Below are 22,691 nucleotides of genomic sequence, written 5' to 3' on the forward strand. Positions count from 1 at the left end.
GCGTGGTCTCAGTGACCTACTCGAAAGCTATTCTGCTTGTATCATCAGTTCAGCCTCACCTTAGAAAACTCAAGCCCAGTTTTCCCAAATGATTTTTAGATAATAAGATTTCCAGATGAAAACCAGGGGGCATTTCCCAATTTTTAATACATCAAGGAAGATGTTTTTCCTTGCTACCAGTCCCATTTTCTAATCAGTTAACGCTTCCTGTGATATCTGTAGGGGAAAGGTGTAGTGCAATTGACAGGGAGAGATGAGATCTTAAGCCACTGCTCATTCATTGGGTGATGAGTAGTAATGCCTCCTGCAGGCCACAGGAACTTATCTCGGGCCGATCAGTTACAGCTGGAAGGATGGGGCCATAGCACCATAAATGCACTCATTTTATGGGCAAAGAAGCTAAGGCCTGTAAAAATGACATGCCCAGTGGTACAGGAGTTATAAACACGGTAATAAATATTGGCTCAAAATTTGGCATGGAAGCTTATGTGCTGCTCTAGAGGAGATCTGCTATGATGTGGAGATTGGCTTGTTGTGGGTGTGTTTTATTGCTCTTATCATTTAAAAGTACTTTTTGATTATTTGTCTCCCATTTTTTTAGGTTACAAGGAAATCCTTCAAAATGAGTTCTTGTGAAAAACCTGAGAATGGAAGGAAGGAGAGAGGAATAGGAAGAAGGAAAGAGAAGCAAAAGGTAGGAAGAAAGTTGACCTTGCTGCCCTTTCCTAGTCTCCTCCCCCGACTTTCCTGTTCTCCACTGCGCCCATCTCTGGTTTCACCAGGCTCCATTCCTTCCCCAGCTCCCTGTTTCCCATGGCCCTGAAAGCCAGCCGACAGGGATTTGCATTTTGAAAAGCCTTGCGTGGCTGCCAGCGCTGGGCATGCTCAAACGCCCAGAACTGGCTTTTTTCGGCAACTTTGGCAGCTCTCCCACCCCCACCCGAAGGGGCAGGTACGCACAGCTCCCTCGGTGTGAGTAAACGGAAAGAAATTACCCCACTCCCGCCCAGGGCAGAAGGCCACAGGCCCGCGGGGCAGTGTCGTGCTCCGGGGAAGCTGCCAGGGGGCGCCGGGCCCTCGGGGGTGTCGCGGCGCCGGGGCAGTGGGCCGGGGGGCGCGCGCGCCCCTCCGAGGGGGCGCTGTCCAAGGGCACGTGCGCGGGCGCGCGCTCTGGGAGTGGTCGCGGGGTGGCGGGAGGGGCGGGCAGGGGAGTGGTCGCGGGGTGGCGGGAGGGGCGGGCAGGGGAGTGGTCGCGGGGTGGCGGGAGGGGCGGGCAGGGGCGGGGCCGCGGCGGCGCGCGAAGGCCGAGCTCGGCTGGGCTTGGCAAGGCTGCGGCGCGGCCACCGGCGGGAGGGCAGCAGCGGCTGTACCCAGAGCTTCAAAACCCCAAACCGGGGACTTGGGGGCGCTGAGCCGGACCGGGAAGCAGAGCCTGGCCGTGAGGAACAGCCGCCCGTTGCTCTCTGCCCCTCTGCGGACGGCGTCTCTCTCGACTCCTCTTAGGAAGTCGGGGGTGGCGTGGCCCCCGTCGGGAGGCGTTCGAACGCCCGCTCCGAGAGAGAAAGGATTCCCCTGTGCTTGGAGCCCGCACTCGGGCGCGGAGGGAGCGGCGGCAGGCTCTCGCTCTCGGCAACATGGGCTGCACGCTGAGCGCCGAGGACAAGGCGGCGGTGGAGCGGAGTAAGATGATCGACCGCAATCTCCGCGAGGACGGCGAGAAGGCGGCGCGCGAGGTCAAGCTGCTGCTGCTTGGTAAGGGCGGCCGGGTCGGGGACCCCGGGTCGGCGGGGGACCGAGCGCGGCGCTCCGCGGTGACCGCTGCGCGGCCCTCCGCGTTTGGAAACCCGGAGGGAAGGGGAGGAAGCGCCCGAGGAGGCTTCTGAGCCGGAGCTGTGTCTGGCGGTGCGGCGCCGAGGCGGGTCCTCCTCTCCGGCTATCCGGCCTCCCTCCGCCCCGGCGGGCGAGGACTCCCCGCGGTGGGGCGGGCGCGTCACTTCACTCGGATGCCTTCGGCGACCCAGCAAAGAGCCCAGGCGCGAGTCCGAGGCGGCGGGTCCTGTGAAACCCTTTGCTTTGAAGTTCAGCTCAACCTTACAAAGACGAAGGGGCATTCGCGGCTAGAAAATAACCGCTCCCCCCCCCACCGCCGTCCCCAGCCCCCTCCCGGAAAACCCTTCTTCGTGTGAGGTGTGGGTTGTGTTTCGACTGTGGTTTTCTCATGCCCAGAGTGCCACGTTTGGTGAAATCAGTGCACCTTTTGTGGGGTCTCTGAGATGGGGCTGAAATGTCTTTCCCGTTAACTTCCTATGGCGACTCCTTAAGTGGTCAAGGAGCATCGATTACATTCCGCCTGCGCTGGGGAAAGGCTGCGCTGGATGCGTGATTTTTCTTGCTGTGGGGGCATGGAAGCCACCCAAGTGGGGTTGGGAAGCTTTACTTTAGTAGTAGGCAAGGCAGATACTCGAGTGGTGAAAACTGCTGTGAAAGGAGCGAGAGGGTCACGCCAGACAACAGGGTTCTCCCTCCGCTGCCACCGTTTCTGATGAATGAGATTTGCCAGATACACGCAAGGCTTTTATTTGTTCTTCTCACTGTTCTGTTCGTGAAACGCTACGTGGAGGTCTTTTCCAAATGTTTGACGGGGAAGGAAATAAAAAAGAGTAAACCAGGGTTTTCATTGAGGGAAGCAGTAGGAAAATATTCACAGGTTAAGATTTGTGAGTTAGGGTTTTCTTTTGTTTGCATGTTTTCTTCTCACACTCTAGGTATTTAGATGAAAAATTTCTCAGAATCTTCATTTGCATTTGCAAGGACTGCTTTTATTTTTATACCAGTTATAATAAAAAAGAAATGTTGCACAAACCTGTTTTCAGTAAGCTTCTGTTTCATTGGTTTAATGACTGCAGAAAAAATGGTGGGTTTTTTTCTCCATTACTAGTAGGCTTGGGAGCAGCAAAGTTGGCATGACTAAAAGTAATAATGATCTGAGTCATTTTGCAAGTAAACTGTGAAATAACTTTGCATTTTAAAGACCTGCGTGGCTTTTTTCACCCTCTCGCCCCCAACATAAGTCTTTCTCAGTTAATGCTGTTGCCTAAGTTTTTACATTAATAAGAAATACTGTGTTTTGAGGAGGTTAGTGTAACTGCTTCTCTTGTGAATTGAATGTGAGTTAGATATGAAATAAAAGGATTAAAAAGTTTTTTTCTTGCAGTTTTTGCTCTCCTGGTGTGATACGTTGTTTCATTGTATTTCTGTGTGACTCTTAGTTTGAGCCAGCCATCCACCATGTTTAAAGCAATTGAGAAATGAATCATCTGGTCGTGGTGTTTTGTCCTTTAATTAGGTGACTGTTAGGGATGGACTAGAATAAAGGTCCCAGGAGGAGGCTTTTGCTTGTGTTCAGAAGAGATCAGTGTGTCTTAACCTTAGCACGGTTGGCATTTGGGGCCGGGGAATTCTTTGTTGTGCAGGTTGTTTTTGTGCATTGTAGGATGTTCAGCAGCATCTTTGGCCTCCACTCATTAGATGGTAGTAGCAGTCCCCCAAACTATGAGCTCCAAAAGCGTTTCCACATATTGCTAGAAGTCCTCTGGGGGCAAAATACAGCCTTAGTTAAGGACCACTGTTCTAGATTAACACTTAAATATAATTGAATGTATAATGTAGAATCAGAAGGTGAATCTTTACAGTCATCATAGTGAGTTCAGAGAAAGATGTAGCAGAGGCCTCATTTTTCAGAAGGAATTATGGAGTTCTTATTTCTGTTTCGTTTTTGGTTTTTTTTGAGACGGAGTCTTGCTCTGTCGCCCAGGCTGGAGTGCAGTGGCCGGATCTCGGCTCACTGCAACCTTCGCCTCCTCGTTCGAGCGATTCTCCTGCCTTAGCCTCCTGAGTAGCTGGAACTACGGGTGCCTGCCACCATGCCTGGCTAATTTTGTGTTTTTAGTAGAGACCGGGTTTTCCCATGTTGGCCAGGCTTGTCTCGAACTCCTGACCTCAGGTGATCCGCCAGCCTCGGCCTCCCAAAGTCCTGGGATTACAGGCGTGAGCCGCCTCGCCTGACCAGAATTCTTATTTCTTTAAATCAGTACTAGCACCATTAGAAATATTTCAGAACGGTTTTTAGAAATCTCTGGGTGACTGAATTCTTTCGGCTGTCTTTTCTAGCTTTGGTCTTTTGCTTTTCCCTACCTCGCTGGAAATCCTGGCTGTCCTGCTGGCCCAGCACTCTGCTCTGTCTTATCCCCGGTCTACTCTACCCTTTTGCCCAGAGTTCCAGCACCCTTCCTGTAAACAGAATGCTGGCTTACTTATTCCAGAAATTCAATTCTTGGAATGTTTGAAGACATTGTTTTCCTAATTTGACCTTAGTAGTGAATTGTGACCTTTGGTTCTTTTTTGAATCCTTAAAGCATATGTATAAACAGCTCATTGAAATAATTCCATGTAAAACACGGCAATGGAATCAACTAGAAATGTAAAATCGTTTCTAGGTAATGTATAACCAGTGCCACAGCCATTTACATTAGATCTTGTTCCTTTTCACTTTTTCTATTTTTCTCATCAAATGATGTTTTTTAAATTTAAGGTGTAAAAGCTCTAAAGTACGTTAAAGACAGTCTGTAAATATATTGTGTTTTTTTCTTAAGGAATGTATTGTCATTTTAGACAGTGGGGCTGAGTAATTTAGATATGAGACTTGCACACTGTTAGTAAAGATTTTGGCACTGAGTGTCTATATGATTTAAATCAGAGGTATTTCAATATACTGAGCGGTGAATTAGGCCTTAAAAGAAGAGGACCTAGTCTAATCATTGGCACTAAGGAAATTAGGCCAGAGTTTGGGTTGTTTGTCTTTTTGGTTTAGTTTTTATGCTTATTAGGATGACAATACTTAATACAGAAACTTATTTTAAAGAAGTAAGTAATAATGAAATTTTTTAAATATAATAATGTCTACTTGTTGAGGAAATTATTTTTTATTATATCTTTGAGAATGTTTTAATTTATCATCCTTCTAAGGGCATTAAAATTAAGCTTATGCTTTATTTCAGTAGGTAACTATAGTGTACTACTTAGCACTTACTAAATGTTTTATGTGTTTTGAGAACATAAGAGATGATATACAAATAAATTTGTATATCATCAATTAATTTTCTCTTCCAAAGCTTTGAGCAGTATTCTCCTTTATTCCACCTCACTATCCTTCCTTCCGCTCCACTCACCCTCATATACAAAATTCGACACCCTTATCTCCTTCTTTAGCTTGGTTTAAATATTCCAGGTTTAGGAGAAAATGAGCTGAGGGATTGGATTTCTTCTGTTTGGTGGATATTTTTCTATTGCTACCACTGGCCAGCTCTTTGGGATGCTGCGTCTTTAATCTTCACTCCTTTTAAACTTGCCCTGTGACTTCCCCTAGTTGAGAAATTTTGGCATTGCAGGGCTTTTGATTTTTCATTGCTTTGACTTTCTTAGAATTGGTTTAGGATCTTAGATGTCAAAAAGCCCATTTCCTTGAATAAATGGACCTGGTATTTCAGTATGGGTTGTGTGCTTCTCTCTCATGGTGTACCTTGTATTAGCAGTTACTTTAATAAGAAGCCACAGGTGGTTTAAGAGTTTATTTTGGAATTGGTGATTTTTTCTGTACCTTCTGTTTTTCATTTTCATATTCATAGTTCAATTGCTTCTCTGCCTCTAGCAGCCTAATTTCAGTAGGCTTTCCTGCTTCTTGTCTTTCCCTCTAGCCTATTCTTTCTACTGTAGATATCATGCTGCTTCCTTACTCAAAAACCTTTGTTGACTTTTCCGTTTCCTGCAGAATAAAATCTTTTAGACTTGGTTTCCCTCTACCCTTATACTTTTTCCTTAGGGCACCCTTCTCCTCCAAACAAACTGTTGGCATATGTTAAAGCATATTTGTACTTGATTTCTGGTGGTGGTTAGCCTTCTGCCCAGCCTGTTTTCCTACTGCTGTGAGCACTTTAAAGGCAGAATTTTTGTAGGTTTTCTTTGAATTCTTAACAACCCTTCTATTTTATCATGTGTAAAATGACTTCTTAATTATGTAAAATTATTTTGCTGGAATGTAAACTTTTTGCTCTGCTGTTTTCATTATCAATGAGAGCAAATAACTGCCCAGCCAAATTATGTAAACAAAAAAGGAATAGTAAATTATGTGATGACCACAGTGAACACATCGCATTTAAAATCAAATTGTTTAGTTTAAGATTTTTTTTCATATAGAGAGCTTTTCACAGTCATTGTATTTGATAAATTAAAGTTGTGAAAATGATAATGGATATTCATTGGAGGAGGGTCTGCTATGTTGCAATTATGGGATTTTGCCCTGCAAATTTTTTTTTTTTTTTTTTTGTAAAGGTGGATCTCATTTTCTGATTTTTATTTTTGGCCCCAATTTCTGATGCATAAAAAGTATGACTCTTGTTGAATGTCTTAGTGATAGGAAATATGCGTGTCTTACAGAATGTAATAGATGTTATGTAAACCTGAAAAAGACCACTGTAATTTTTTAAACAAAAATTGTGTATTCAACCACAACCTTAATTTTTATTTTGTAATACGTTTCTAACTGCCTTGGAAAATTCTATGTACAGCAAATTCACACGGGAAGACCTGAGTGTACTTGAGTGTATTTACAGATTTCTTGGTCACATGTTCTGGCATGCCATTAACCAATGTATGACTCCCCAGAGTTTGACACGATGAAGTTCAGATCCCAGACTCCAGTTGAGTCTTATGAACTAAGGTCAGCTCTACTTAATCTTTTAGTGCTCGGACTGCTTTCTGACCTAACTTGTTAGTACCAATTAAAAACCTTAATGGATATAGGGCAGAAATAATTTTAAAATGAATGTTCGTTACCATAAATGTAGTGACTTAACGCAAAATTTATTGTCATCCAGTTGTGGAGGTTAGAAGTCCAAGAAGGGTTTCCACTGGGCTAAAGTCAGGTTGTCTATAGGGCTTCTTTTCTTCTGGAGATTCTAGAGGTGAATCCATTCTCTTGCCTTTTTCAACCTCTTCAGAGGCTGCCTGCTTTCATTGGCTCATGGTACCTTCTCCATCTCAAAGCCAGCAATAGCTGGTGGAGTCTTTCTCATGTGGCATCACTCTCCAGCCTCCCCTTTTCACTTGGAAGGAGCCTTGTAATTACATTGGGCCCACCCGCATAATCCAAGTTAATAGCCCCATCTCAAGATCACATCTGCAAACCTCATTTTGCCCTGTGAGGTGACATATTCACAGGTTTCGTGGATTGGGACATATTTATCTTTGGGGACCATTATTTTGCCTAGCACAGTCAGTCCTCTGGCTCCCAAAGGTTGGTGTCCATCCTGCATGCAAAATGCATTCATCCTCTCCCAACAACTCCGAAAGTCTCAACCCAATACAGCCACAACTTGACTGCAGAATCTCAACCAGGCTCTGGATCTAACTCAGGAATGGGTGAGATTCTGAATTTAATCCATACTGGGACAAAATTCATATCTGTTTGTGGACCTGTGAAACTAGCAAACAAGTTATCTGCTCCCAGAATATGGTGAGTCAGGCATAGGTTATCATTAAATGGAAAGAAAAAAGGAGTCACGAGTTTTGAGCACTTTCAAAACTCCTTTAGGTTTCAAGGGCTGGGAATAGTTCTCTGTGACCCTTTGCTCCACCCTCTGGGTACTGAACTTCTCCATTCTTGGGAGTCATCCTTCTTTTCTAATCAAGGGTGGTAGCACCTGTATGCTGCTTATTACTTTTATCAGCCTGTTTCTTGCCTGTGGAATTACGAGGGTCTGACAGCATTATTTCATTTCATATTCTTTTACTTCACTTTTTTCCTCTCCCGTTTTACTGTAACCAGCAAGAAAAAACAAAAACAAAAAACTGGCCACATCTTCAATACTTTGCTTGGAAATCTCTTCATCTTAGTGTCCAGGTTCATAGCTTATAAGGTCTGCTTTCAATATAACTGCTGGACTTAATTCAGCTAGGCTTTCTGCCAGTATATAACAAGGATCCCCCTTCCTCTAGTTTCCAATAACATGTTTCACCTTTCTTCCCATCCAAGTCCTCATCAGCAGCAGATTTAAGGTTCATGCATCTAGCAATAGTGTGTTCATGATAATTCACGTGTTTTCTAAGATGATAATGTTTCATCTACCAGGCTCCTCACTTCCTTCTGAGCCCACACTGGGAGAGACATTAACATCGTATTTCTACTAACAGTATGTCAAGGCTACCTAGACTTTTTCTGTTATGCTTCTCAAAATTCTTTCAGCCTCTGCCTGTTGCCCATTTCTGCATTTTTAGGTGTTATAGCAGCACCACACTTCCCATTATCTTCATTGATATATATAACTTTTGAGAGTGCAAAATGATTGTAATTTTACATTCTCCCGTCCCTTATAATTTATGTGACTATCATGGTAACACTAAAAGCACCAGTTTCTTACATATCATATGGAACCCATGGTGTTACTCAAGTCGTAATGTGAAACAATAAAGCTCTTCTTTGCCTTTTCTTCATTGACGTTTTTCCTGATCATCCAGTCTAAATTAGTCTTCCTTCCTCTCCCTTCCAAATAATACTGAAATCATCTTGTACTTTTATTTTTTATTGTCTGTTGCCTTTCTCTATGGCATGGGCCCCATCAGAACATGAATCTTGTCAGACTTATCACCTGATGGGATGGTGCATAGTAGCCGTTTCGTAATTGTTGGTTAAATGAATTGATAAATTGTTGAACATTAATTTTGACTAGTTTTCTTTTAAAGGGAAAAATTGGTACATATTCTTTGTGCTTTGGGTATTTTGAGTGAAATTTGACCCAATATATATCTTGCTGTATTACAGTAATGAAAACCTACTACATTATTCCTAACACAGTTCTAAAAAGCAAATTAATTTTGAGTACCATCTTGTTACGTGATCAAAAAAATATGATTCTTGGTAAATAAGTGGTAGAGTGAAATGTGATTTTCATATTTGTATGTTTTGGGAACTTTGTTTTTAACAGTATTGTTGCCTTGCTGCTTCACGTGTTATTTAGATGCTTTCTTAAAATGCGTACACTATTGCAGTGAGGCATTTAATATATACTCACAACTATATATTTCACACTGGATGATGTGAATCTAGTAAACCTCAGCTTTCAGGAGCCAGCAGGCTGCTCAGAAGCTCACCACCAGTCTCTTCTTTATGTCTTGCTTGTTCTCATGTGGTGAGAATGGCCACTGGTAACATTTGTAAAGTGTGTTCTATGCTTTTCATGTCCAATTACGCTTTAGCCTTCCCCGATCCTTAAGAGAATTTACAGTCTACTTGGGGAAGTACTATATATACATAAAAATAAGTCCTCATAATGTTAAATGGGGAAGAAAAAGAATAAAATAGATACTAGGTAGGGGAGGTGAGTGTCAGTATTGGGACTTCATTGTTGATCTTGCGCGGCGGAGGTGGAGGTAGCCTGCCTTTCAGATACCACTTTGGTTATAAATCTGTCAATTTCCTTCATGTATTTCTGAACCTACTATTTAACCCCGATTGGGTATAAGCTTTGTGTTGTATGAAAACTTATAATTTAGAAGTGACTTTGCTATGTATGAATTTAGTTTTCAAACATTTTCCATGTCTAAGGAATTATTTTTCCCTCCAAGGTTTATTTAGCTCTGTAGAAAGACTTTCCAGATAGGAAAGGGGAGTTGACTTCGAACTCTGGTGGTAAAAGGTTTCCCATGAGATCTTGGGCAAGTTACCAAATTTTTTAAGCTTTGGTTTTTTCTTCTATAAATGCTGGATAATAAATATATCTACTTCACAGGGCTAGGGACAAAGTCAGCTAATGCATCTGAAGTACTTAGAATACTACATGGTACATACGTTCTTAATAATTATAGGCTGTTATTATAAATACTTTAGAAACTCTCTGGAATCAGCCCTCCCTTGCAGTTTCATCCATTTATGGTCATAGACATTAAATTCTTTTTATTGGCTTTTCTTAGCAAGGATGTGTGTGTGTGTGTGTGTGTGTGTGTGTGTGTACATGTATATGTATATATAGTGAAGACTTCAGGAAGTATAAATTCAGTTTTAAACATTAGTTTCTAATCCCACCATAACTTCCTTGAGGGACTTGGATTTATCTTAACAGCCTCCTTACTGGGACTAGACCAGGTAAATATCTGTGCTGTGTTAAGAATTCTATAGAGAATGCGCTCTAAGTAATCAGAAGACTTTACAAATGTTATAAAAGGAATTTTCTCTTCATTTTATTATCCATTTTTAGAATTAGTGCAGTGATTTCTTGCAAACCTTTTTTTTTTTTGGAAAATAAAGCTGTTTGTGTAAATTATGAAACGTTGAGTTCATTCAAAAGATGGTGCCATTTCTCAGAGGAATTTATGACAACTTTCTGTACTGTTGACTCAAAGAGATTCCTGATAGAACTCCAGGATTATAATGGATTTACTTTTAGGAGAAGCATCTCTTGAAAAGTGGTGGTAACCTTGATAGAGAAACAGTGAATCATTGAATCTGTGATAGTATTTGTTCCTTTTAACAAATTGTAAAAGGAGTTCCTTAAGACTTACGTCTTGAATTGTATGAAACTCCTCCTGTTACCCTTGCCTCACTAAAGTACAGTCCAGAATTTTTTCTAGTAACTAATCTATATTATGTATTTTTCTTGTTTGGGCACATGCATCTTATTTGACAGCTGCTGCTGAAGGCTTACTAATTTTGTTCTTCATGGAAGAACAGCAAAAGAGGGATGGAACTTGTAAGTAAATCTACAGTTAAAATCAATATAATGTAGTAGGAGTTAAAAGAAAACTGCCTTCTTATATGGTTTCAAAGTTAATCTAATTCCAAGAATTACATTTATTTCAGTATAGCTTAAAATTGGTCCATGTGTACTAGCTCACTTACATTTTCACAAACTGAGCACATTAATCAGCAGTCAGATCAAGAAATGTATGCAAGGGTTATTTTGTTACTGTAAAAAGTAATGCTGGTCAGTAAAGTTGCTGGGACTATAAGATGGTGCTCCTTTAATTCAAGACCGACACTGTGCACTTGCCTCCATCCATTTGTCCTCTCTTGCTTCCAGCACCTTTTTCCATCCACCTGATTCTCTAGTGTCTTCACACTACTTTAAAGACTCCTGTGTCCTGGTCTCAAGTCATGCCTAGCTTTAAAAGTGATAAAATCCAAGTAATACACCCCTTAAGTACTTTTTAATCTGTTGTTTTCTAATTTAAACTTTTCAGAATATTCAGAAAAATAGGCAGCATTCATATTTTTCCTTTTTCACTTTCTAGTCAGTCTTTGAATTACTTTCAGCTTTAAATTATTGACTTTCTGATTGATATAGAAGTATTGAGAAATAGGCAGTCGTGTGTAACCTTATCAATCTATATCTATATACGTTTTAAAGAGGTAATGTGGTGTCTGTTCCCGTGTACTTCTCTCCTTCTGGAGTTCCTTTTGTGTGAAGGTCGGGCTTCTCATTTGAACTTATTTGTAACTTCTTTGTGGTTTTTATCTTTTTGTGCTACTTACACATTTTCTAGGTTCATTTTTATCCAGTTGGTAATAACTAATCTGCCTATTGATATATTGAGCTTTACATTTTAGTGGTGAAATTTCTATGTCTAAAAACCATTTCTCATCTTTAGCTTGAAAAAGTATCCGTTATTCTACTTTATTTTCTGGCTTTTTCAAAGCCATTTTCATTATACTGTATCTATTTCATAGTCTGAAAAACTGTTTTTGAAGTTCTTGAGCTTCAGTTATTTCTGGTGTCTTGACTCTGCCTCGCAGTAAATTGTGTCCTCTTGTAATTTTTTATTTGTGAACATGTATTAAGCAGTACATTGTCTGTGTGAATCCTGTATACTCTGCGTTGGCTGCAGCTTTCCTTTCCATCTCATGGATGCTGTGGCCTTCTTATTTGGTTTTCCCCAGGCAGCCCTTTCCTGTAGAGTCAGTATGAGGTAGCCAGGTTCTCAGCTGTTTCGAATGCTTTGCCTTCCCTTGTTATCTCAAGCATCAGGAAAATTATATGTTGCATACATTGTACAGAGGTCCCATGGTGTTGGGGAAAGGTCAGCTCAGGCATTCCCTCTGCTTAGCCACAATTCATCATACTGCTTGAATATGTGTTGCTGCCTAGGAGACTTTCTTAACCCAAACAGACCCCCCTGCCTTTAGCAGTTTCTTCATCTTCTCTGACATACAATTCAACTTTGGCCCAGAGAGGAGATTAAGGTACCGGTCTGACTCTGCCTCTCTTTTCCCCATCTGCCTTCTGCAGTTGCTCCTAACTGAATGCCCTATAGCTCCCAAGCTTGCAGGCTGTGCCACAGGATGCCTAGGAAAGTAAGCCACTTGTACTCTTCCATTTTTGTCTGGATGACACCAGTGTCTGCTTCTTCTCCCATTATTCATGTAAATGCAAAAGAGAAAAAAAGCACTTTAATAATTTTGAAGAATTTCTCATATTACATTCTCTATTGTGTCTGGCTCTGAAGTTAGGTTTTTGTGTTTTTTTTCCCACAGTTATTCCTACTGTATGTCCTTGCTGCAATCCATGTGCTGACCTTATTTTTTTAGAGCTCGTTCTTTTTAAAGTTAAACTTTACTATGCATAGAAATAATTTTGAAACTTTCAAAATGCAGATTCTCATTGAGTAGGTCTGGGGTGGGGCCTGAGATTCTGCATTTCTCACAGGCTCCCGGGGTGCTTGTATTGCTGAGCCACAGTCCAGTCCATCTCACAGTCCTAGAGGAGGTGATCTTCTCTGCTTCTTTTCCATTTATCCATTTCATAAGCATTTCTCACGTCTTATCTGGCCTTTGCCACATTCATGGAAACTATCACTTTATCAGTAAAGTATTTAAAACAGTGCCTTGCACAGAGTAAACATTCATGTTTTAGATATTCACATGTACATGCACACACATATATCTATCACACTTATTATTGCTGTTTTATAGTTAAACTTCTTTTAATGTTAGTCTAGAAACTTGTTTTAGTAGTGCATTTTGAGAGAAACCATTTGGTATCATCTTACATGGAAACATCCACTTCCTTAGGAATGACCAAAAACTATAATTAGTTATAATGAATCTTGTATGATTTGGCAAGAGTTTTTTAAGTGGAGTTCTTTTGATGATACGATTTTTCAGGTCAGGCTGAAAGAGCCCCAATGATAATGTTTTTCTGACTGTTTTCCTCTGGTAATGTTTGTGACAAAACTCCTTTGTCATAAATAAATATAGTTGCTGGTGCAGACTGAATGTTTGTATTCCCCTGAAATTCACATGTCGAAACCCTAACCCCCAATATGATAGTATTTGGAGATGGAGCTTTTGGGAAGTAATTAAGGTTAGATTAGGTCATGAGGGCTGGTCCTTCATGATGAGATTAGTGTCTTTGTTTTTAAAAAACAGACACTGGAGCTCTCTTGCTTGTACCAAGAAGTGACCATATGACACATAACTCAGTGAGGACCCTCACCAAGAAACACACCATTCTGGCCCCCTGATGTGATCTCCAGGAGCTTCTTGACCTATGAGAAATAAATATTTGTTGTTTAAGCCACCCAGTATAGTTTTCTGTTATAGCAGGCTTCACTGACTGAGATAGTTGCCAACTCTGATTAAGTTTACAGTCATTGGACCTGAAATAATCATGCTGCTTTCCTATCATTTCAGCTCTTCTGATCTGTAGGTGTTGCATACAACGTGATTTCCATACTTTTAAAAGGGAGTTTTGATCTTAGAAAACTATCCTTCATGTTTAGTGACAAGTAATTGCAAAATAAGAATTATTTTGTGATTACAGCGTGTGTTCTATAGCTTCTGCTTTCATCATAGTATCGTTTGCTGGTTGGGCTTAGTTGCAGTTATGACATCTGGTTCTTATGAAACGTGTAAATTCATTCAACAAATATTTATAGAATGCCAGTTCTACGGCCTGCATTTTCTAAATATGTGGGAATGGAAGTCTTTGGGAAGCTGATATATTAAAGTACATAACACATTATTGGAACATTTCACCATTAGGTGAAACAATATGTTTTGTTGTTGTTGTTGTTATGTTTAAATGTAAAAACTGGACTGTGGGTTTACTCTCTCATTTGTCTTAATATGCCTTTGTAGTAAATCATCTTAACGATGTTTTAGATGAATGCAGTTTATAGGTCAAGTTGAGTTTTACTGCTTTTTGCCAAAAACTATTTCAGACTTTCAGAGCTAAGCACTAGGTAAATGGACTCCACAGTAATTTATACTGTGCACATGGTGATGCTTGGAATTTTAGAATTAATTCTCTGGAAAGTTGTCAACTGACAAATGTCCATTGTAGATAGACTTAGCAGTCCCATCTGAAATAACTTGAACTGTAATTTAAAAAGTAGTATAGAAAGAGCAATTCTGGAAAATATAAAACTCTCAAAAAGATCTTAATAGTGGTCCCCTTTGGAGAATCGGTAGGACTTAGGCTTTGTAATTCATAGAATTGTGTAGATTTTGCATTGTATTTGGGTATATGTTGATGTTTATGTCCATCAGTGAAAAAAATATTATTTTAAAATTAAAACAAAACAAAAAACTTAGAAAATTAGAGCATCTGAATAATTTTGTCATATAAGCAACCTTAACTTTTAAAAGTATAAGCTAAAAACCATTTTGAAGAATTTCTAGAATGGGTTCATATCCATGGAGAAATAAGTTGAGAACCAAACTTCAGTGTTTTAGAATTGAATGGTTGTATTCTAGAAATGATTTAGTATAAAGGTTTGTCTTTATTTCTGATAGTTAGGATTAGCTATTTAGATTTATGATAGTTTTAATAACTAAATTATTATGTGGATGTTTACAACTAATATCTCCAGTTTATTTGATAGATCTTTTGAGGTAAAAATATAGTTATAACTTCCTTGTAATATATTTCCCACATATTTTGAGGTGTTGAGTCTTGAGACTGATATGTGGTATTACTAATACCAATGTAGTCTCAATAGTCTTAATTATATGCAGTATCGGTGTAGGAAAAATATAGGAATTGCTTTCTTTTGGTCTGGTATTTAATTATTTTCAAATGCTGCTTCTCTCTATATAAAGTATTACAGCTATACTGTGGACATTTTAGGGAAGCAAACATTTGAGTACATTTCTTTTCTCGATATATTTTGAATGGTTGATGTATTGCAAATGTAACTTTACACTTTTTCTGGCTTCAGTATTTACTTATTAAATATTTTCTGTAAATCCCAACTTTAGTAGCTACATAATATTTTACAGATACTCCATAATTTATTTAATCACACTAATGTTGATAATTGATGTCTCCTACTTTTACAGTCATGTACTGTGCTGGAACTGTCAAATTTTATGCGTGTATCATTGCCCGTATTCCTAATTATTTCCTTAAATTACTAGGTTAATAGTTTTGAACCATTTTAAGGCTTATGATGTGTATAGATACAGATTTTCTCCCCCTAAATGGTCCAGTTTCTGTCCCTACAGGAGGCATGTGAAGCTGCTGTGTTTCACCTTACCCTTGTCAGCATTGAGTGTTCTTGTAATTATCTGCACTAACTTGATGGGTAAAAATGGCTTCCCATTGTTGCTGTAATCTGCAATCTTGGATTTGCTGAGGGGCAGTAGAAGGACTATATGTTCTAAAGAAGTTAATGTGCTCCATTTTGAGATTCATCAGAACCTGTCTTGTAATACCTTGCATGTTTGTATATTTCCTCTTCCCCGTGTACTTTTTGATTTTGTTACTTTTTCACCTAGATTGTTTTGCTTCATGTTAATGAGAGGATTTAGAAAATTAAATTGTTGGCCCATATAACTACTCCTTGAGTGGTTTTAACAAGGCATTTTAAAATTCACTTAATTTTATATGCCTTCAGGATGTACAAACTAAAGTAGAGAAGAATTTGTTACACGAGAAGAAAAAATGGAAACTATGATAGACAAGACTGATTAATTCATGTTAGCATTGAAGACCTACATACCCTAAACCAAGTGGGACCAAACAGCATACCATCTGTATACCACCTGTTTTCATGGAAGTGCAGGTTACAGTGAGATGCCCTCGGAACCGGACAATACCAGATGTTGACTTGACAGCTTAAATGTACTCTTGGTTGGAAGCATCAATTGGTAAAACAATTTTGGGTAAAGCTTTATCAATACTTAGTAAAGGTATACATACCTTTGAATTGATAATCCCATTCCTAGGTATGGATTCCAGAGAAAGTGTTGTACATGTACCAGGAAAAATAATGACTACAACATTGTTAGTAATAGCAAAATTTCAAAAGAACTAAATTATTAATCATCAGGAGTGAATAGGAGTGAATAAATATGTGAGCAGGAATGAATAAATAAATGAGGGTATGTACTGAAATTGAAATACTGTGTAAGAACTATACAAATGAAGTACTGTACAGAGAAAGTGAATGCATGATAAATCTCAATAACAGTGCTAAGTTAAATATGCATTTTGTAAAGTGATATGCTTTATGACACATTCATATAAAGTTAAAAAAAATCCTCAGAACTATGCCATATGTTTATAGGTACAAACACATAAAGGAAGAGTGTAAATAAATGCAGGGAGAGGATAAACATCAAATTCAGAGTGCTGGTTACCTCTGAGGAGGCGGAGAGGGAATTGGATCAGGAGGATGTATCCAGGGTACTGCAGTGTTTTAATTCTCAAGCCGGATGCTGGACACAGAGATGTTTATTATCTTGTTTTCTAGATATTTTTATATGACTGAAATATTTCGTAAATAAACAGAACTTTTGTTATCGTAGGCTAATTCATCTCAATTTTGGCATATTTTCCTGTGATTTCACATCCGGTTATTTCCCAAGCCTTGTTTACTCCTTATTGCATTGCATTGTCCATCCATCATCCTTCGTTTTTCCATTTTTACACAAGTTAGTCTTTTGTAATGTCCTCTTACCTGGTTTTCCTCCCTACGTACTTCCCACCCTTCAGTCTATATCAGTCCTCCAGAATGACAGCTTTGATTGTATCAGTAACTGGCCAGAAGTCATCAGTAGCTCTGGTTATTTACAGAATATTGTTCTCTTTATTAGCATGGAGTTCGGGAGCCTCGGTGATTTGGTTTCCACCCTGCATTTCCATATTTCCCATGATTCTCCGTTGCCACAGTGTGAGAACTTCCCCTGCTTTCCCATCTTGATAACCTTGCTTATGTTGTTTCTGTCTCAAGGAGTGCCCTTCCACCCTTACCTGTTTCCAGTCCTGCCCAGGCATGTTCATGAGCAGAGTTTGGGAGAACTTTTCTCAAAGTTGAATAATATCTGGATCCCTAATAAGACAGTTCTTATGGATTCCTAATATTGATTTAAATGTATTGCAAAATCATTTCAATATATAAAACTATGAAAACATATAATTAGGTATAAAAATGTTTCTCACTTCTAGATAGCCACAAAGCTAAAAAAAAGAAAAATTACACAGAAAACCACAAACCAATAGAGTTCTCATTAACATGACTTGTTCTCTGCTGGTTGTGATGTCAGTCAGCTATAAACTGCTTTCACATGTGGCATGCCTACTATCAAATGCCACAAGATGTCTTAATTCTTCCGTCCTCTTTCTCTAATTGCAAAGTCCTCATTCCTGGGGTGCTCACACCTCCAGTGGAATAAATGCCTCAGTGAAGCATCATCATGAATGAAAAGGCTCCGTAGTGTTCCCCACCAAGTGGCTGCATTACTACATGAAAAAAATATATCTGCCTCTAACTTTCTAATGCCTAAGTGCAGATTTATTTAATATTAGCTGTTGTCTGCTATGAGCTGTGTCAAAGGTTGTGTGGATCCAAACATATATCATACATAGATCCTGCCCTTGGGGAGTTTAGTGGCAAAAGAAACCAAGGAAACATTATTTACGGTAGGGATAAATGCTAGGGGGTGTGATCTGAACTTGTGTTGGGAGGCATCTGAATTTCAAGTTAGCTGTTGCCCTTCAGCTATTAAAGGGCACAAGCAAGAATATGAAGTTCACATGTTTATTTTTAATTTTTTCACTTTGTTCTCCTTTCATGACCTCTTTTCATTTTTTTAAATATACCCCATTTCTTTCAGTTTTCTAGAACTAAGGTGTAGGTTGTATTAATCTCATGTTACAAAGCAGGAAATTGAGGTTTTGATAGATAAGGAATTTGCCCAAGACATACTACTAGTAAGTGGCCAGGCTGGGTGTTGTCTCCTTGTATACTGCCTCTCAGTCCTCTCTTAGGACGTTTCTTTCTTTATGTTATTTCATGTGTGCATTTGCAATGATGCAATTAAATGGTATTTTTCCCTCTATTAGGGAGACAGGGCCTGGTCAAAGTAAATATCTGTTGAATAACTTAGTGAACAATTATATCTTATGTTGAAAGAATTAATAACTACAACACCATTATTAACTGATATACCCAACAGGTGTTTTAACTAGATAGTTTAAAAGGGGAGACTAAGTCATACATATCCATTGAAGTAGGTTGGTGTTTTGTTTTACAAAAAAGGGTTAAAGAAATCAACTTAAGGATATAATCTGGGGTTCGATTCAGTCTCATTTCTTACACCTACACTATTTATGGCTGAAAGATTTCAAATGAAAAGTGAAATTTATTTAAAAAAAAACCCGAGGCAATTAAATACCCTGAATCTTTGAAGAGAGCGGTAATTATATCTAATACGCGGTATTTACCGAAGAATGTAGACTTTTATATTTCAGAAAGATTTTTTAACATCACTACTTTCCCACTAACCAAAGTAACTAAAATATTAAATTTATCTCAATATGTCACAGTGTAAAAATATTCCTGTCATTGACAGGCCAGCCCCTGCATGATAGTGGTAGAGATTCCAAGAGGGCAGTTAAATCAGTCAAGCTTGTCATGTCAGAGATAGTCTTCAAGAAGGATCAAAGGGTTCATTTTAACTTTGTATCTTTTTTTCCCATTAATATAGCCTTAATATAGTTTTACATCCTTGGTTTTGATTATACAATGTGCATCTTAAAAATTAGTAAGCTGTAGTTAATGCTTGTATTTCTCTAATAACTTTTAAAGTATGTTTGAACACTGATTTATCTAATTATCAAATTGGGAGTAAAACTATTTCCAATTCTACAAGTTAACTTGGAATAATGTCAGGGATTTTTTTCTCTAATACAGTAGGAGAAAAGCAGTGAGGTGGTTAATAAACAAGACATGGGTGGCTGAGGTAGGATGCTTATTCCATCTGAAATGCTTAAATAGTGTAAATATACAAGAGAGTGTTTCTGGTGAGTTTGCTTTGAGGATTTGTATTAATGGCCTTAACATTCTGAAACATGGCCCTAAAATACTTTTTTCTTGAGGTCATCAAGAAGGTTAACATCCATTGTGCCATAGTCAAGAAGGAGAAAATAAATTTAGGTAACACACAGTGATACTTTCTTTTTCTTGCACTTTGGCGATTGCCTAGTTTTCTTAATCTTTATACCTCTGTAACTTCTACTTTTGTCTCTTTGAGTGTAACTCCTAGAAATATTTCAGGCAGGCAATTTACATACATTTCTATGGAAATGAAACTTATATAGTCACTGAACGGATTATGTTTTAAATTAATTATTTATTTATTTATTTTTGAGACAGCCTCATTCTGTCACCCAGGCTGGAGTGCAGAGGCATGATCTTGGCTCATGCAGCCTCGACCTCTCAGGCTCAAGCAATCCTCCCACCTTAGCCCCCAGAGTAACTGGGACTACAGGCACTCACCACCAAACCCAGTTAAATTCTGTATTTTTTTGTAGAGACGGGGTTTCACCCTGTTGTCCAGGCTGGCCTCAAACTCCTGGACTCAAGTAGTCTGCCTGCCTTGGCCTTCCAAAGTGCTGGGATCACAGGCATGAGCCACTGTGCATGGCCATTTAACTTTTATTTAGAAAAGAAATAGAAGGTGCACTTTTATTTTAATTGTTATTTTATGGTTATAATATCTTGTGTTTAATAGAGTTCTTGTAAACATTTTGTTAATGGTGTATTTTTAGCTTCTGCGTGAATTTGATGAATTTTGTACTTGGTGTAGTTATGTAAAACTAGGATTAAATTTGGTGCACAGGGATTTTAGATATAAAGCCCTAATCTTCCCCAAGTTCTTGGGGAGTTTGCTCTGGAAAGAGTGGCAGGAATGAGGTGACAACATGATTTTTCGAACACTCTGTACATTAATTTCCAGGCTGAAGTTATCTGGGGCTTCCAGTTTTTATTTGGATGCTTCTTACATAAACAAGCCTCTAGTGTATTTTCTGTTATTTGCTAGGGTAACTTTAGGTTCATTGTTGACAAATAACAGTTTAACTTTTACATCCTCTTTTATAGTTGGTTTTCTTTATATTAAAGGAAATGATGTGTACATTCTGTATTTAAGAGAAAACTATAATGTTTTCCTGAAAATGGTATTTTCTTGAAAATGGCATTTACATTTGCAAGAAGTTGGTTTTGATTATTGTCACTGGAGCTTTGGGCTCGGCAATAGCTTTCTGGGCTGTGTTCCAGAAGTATATGAGAGCTATAGTTGTGAAAGACTTGGATTTACAACTTACTAGGTTATAGATAAAATATTTTTTAAAGTAGATTATTTTTCTATAAAATATAGTTTCATCTTTAGTGAGCTATATTACCAGAGGAAAGTTACCTATTACATATTCAGAAAAAAATAAAATGATACATTGTTTATTTTTTCCATTATAGCCTGCCTTTGAATTCAAGTTTAAATATATTGTTTGTTATAAATGTATTTCTAACTGAAGTGATTTTTCAAGATGACTGACTCAATATGTGGGATTATGCAATTTTTGAAGTATTGAGCTCTTCTTGATAAAAGAAAAAATTTAATACTTTTTATAGTCTCCTTACATGAAGGAAGACAGAATATTCTGAGTTGATATTAACCAAACACAGAAATTATTTTGGTTTTTGGATATTTTAATCAATATTGAATTGTTTTTGCTACATAAAAAGTAAACATTCATTGATACATTATCAACTTCAGTAATATTGAATTCTGTATTTCTACCCAATAGTACATACATGATGCATAAAAGTGATTTCTTTGGGCCTCTGTAAGGTCGATAATATTAAATAAAGGTTTCAGTGATTTCAGTTAGGTAGTTAGAGGTTATGTTTTTATTTATTCTGAAATGATTTCGTCAGGATTAAACAAACTTCTGTGTGCTTACCTTGCTTAAATATATTTTATGTAGTCTAGTTTTCAAGACTTTGTACTCTTAGTCATTAAGGTGTCAAAGTCAATGAGTAGGCTGGTGCCTTTATTATTGAAGATCAGTGATTATAATTTAAGTTTTGAAATTTTAAGTAGCGATAGCATTCCAGGAGGAATGATAGCAGAGTTAGGCAGTTAGATGTTTAAGAAAAAAACAGTGTGTTACTGAGCAGACAGTTAGAAAGCTGCTGGGTGCAGTGGCTCACACCTGTAATTCCAGCACTTTGGGAGGCTCTGGCGGACGGATCGCGAAGTCAGGAGTTCAAGACTAGCCTGGCCAATGTGGTGACACCCGTCTCTACTAAAATTACAAAAATATTAGCCGGGTGTGGTGGCTTGTGCTTGTAGTCCTAGCTACCCAGGAGACTGAGGCAGAAAAATCGCTTGAACCCGGGAGGCAGAGGTTGCAGTGAGCCGAGATCGCACCACTGCACTCCAGCCTGGGCGACAGAGCAAGACTCCGTCTCAAAAAAAAAAAAAAAAAAGAAAGAAAGAAAGAAAGCTAATATACATATCAACAAGCAAGTCTGCCTCTCTTCCTTGTGAAATTCAAAACTAAGAGCTGTTGGAGCAGGCATTAGTTTTCTGAGGATGCAGTATTCAATTGCATAGTCTCACTTTTCCGGTCCTAAAAAATATATCGTACTCATTAGGCATTTATTGTGTGCTTATCATGTACCATGTGTCCTGTTAAAATACATGAAAGAAAATATGGAAAGAAAAGATTCTTATTCTCTGGATGTAGTGGTGGATAAGAGATTTAAGATTTCCTTTTGCAAGGTGAATCAAACACCCCGAGTGTGTGTAATGTTATGTCATGTTATGTCATGTGTCATGTCTACCCTTATCATAAAGGAAAGCCTTTTTTTTGAAATAGTATCTTGCTGTGTTGCATAGGCTGGAGTGCAGTGGTGCAACCATAGCTCACTCTAACCTCAAACTCCTGACTGAAGTAATCTTTCTTGTCTCAGCCTCGCAGGTAGCTGAGATTGCAGGTACATGCCACCACTCCCAGCCAATTTTTTAGTTTTTTATTTTGTAGAGATGGTGTCTTGCTCTGTTGCCCAGGCTGGTCTTAAGCTCTTGGCCTCAAATGACCCTCTTTTCGCAGCACCCCAAAGTGATGGAATTACAGGAGTGAGCTGCTGTGCCTAGCTAAAGGAGGGCTTTTGAGTATTGAAATGAATCATTGCTTTCTAATTCTATAATCTTTTAACAGACTTTGTTTTTTAGAACAGTTTTAGGTTCATAGTACTATTGAGCAGAGAGGGTTCAGAGCTTTCCCATATGTCCCAGCCCCCACACATGCATAGACTCCTCCATTATCAAAATCTCCCACCACAATAGTACATTT

General features: G+C 38.9%; 1 protein-coding gene across 2 annotated transcripts in view; it reads left to right on the plus strand.

Annotated features, from left to right (window-relative positions):
- The first annotated feature begins 805 nt into the window (after positions 1-805).
- GNAI1 (G protein subunit alpha i1) overlaps positions 806-22,691 on the plus strand; it is an 83,207-nt gene continuing 61,321 nt past the window's right edge. Inside the window, exons 1-2 of one of the 2 annotated variants that reach the window (XM_033192893.1) lie at positions 806-952; positions 1,504-1,752. In XM_033192893.1, the coding sequence (XP_033048784.1) occupies positions 1,635-1,752 (118 nt within the window). In that variant the 5' untranslated portion in view covers positions 806-952; positions 1,504-1,634. Of the gene's footprint in view, positions 953-1,272; positions 1,753-22,691 lie in introns of those variants that run through there. The other variant, XM_033192892.1, reaches the window with a different exon arrangement.

The sequence above is a fragment of the Trachypithecus francoisi genome, unplaced genomic scaffold, assembly GCF_009764315.1.
Source record: "Trachypithecus francoisi isolate TF-2019V2 unplaced genomic scaffold, Tfra_2.0 Lachesis_group4, whole genome shotgun sequence".
Classification (NCBI taxonomy): domain Eukaryota; kingdom Metazoa; phylum Chordata; class Mammalia; order Primates; family Cercopithecidae; genus Trachypithecus; species Trachypithecus francoisi.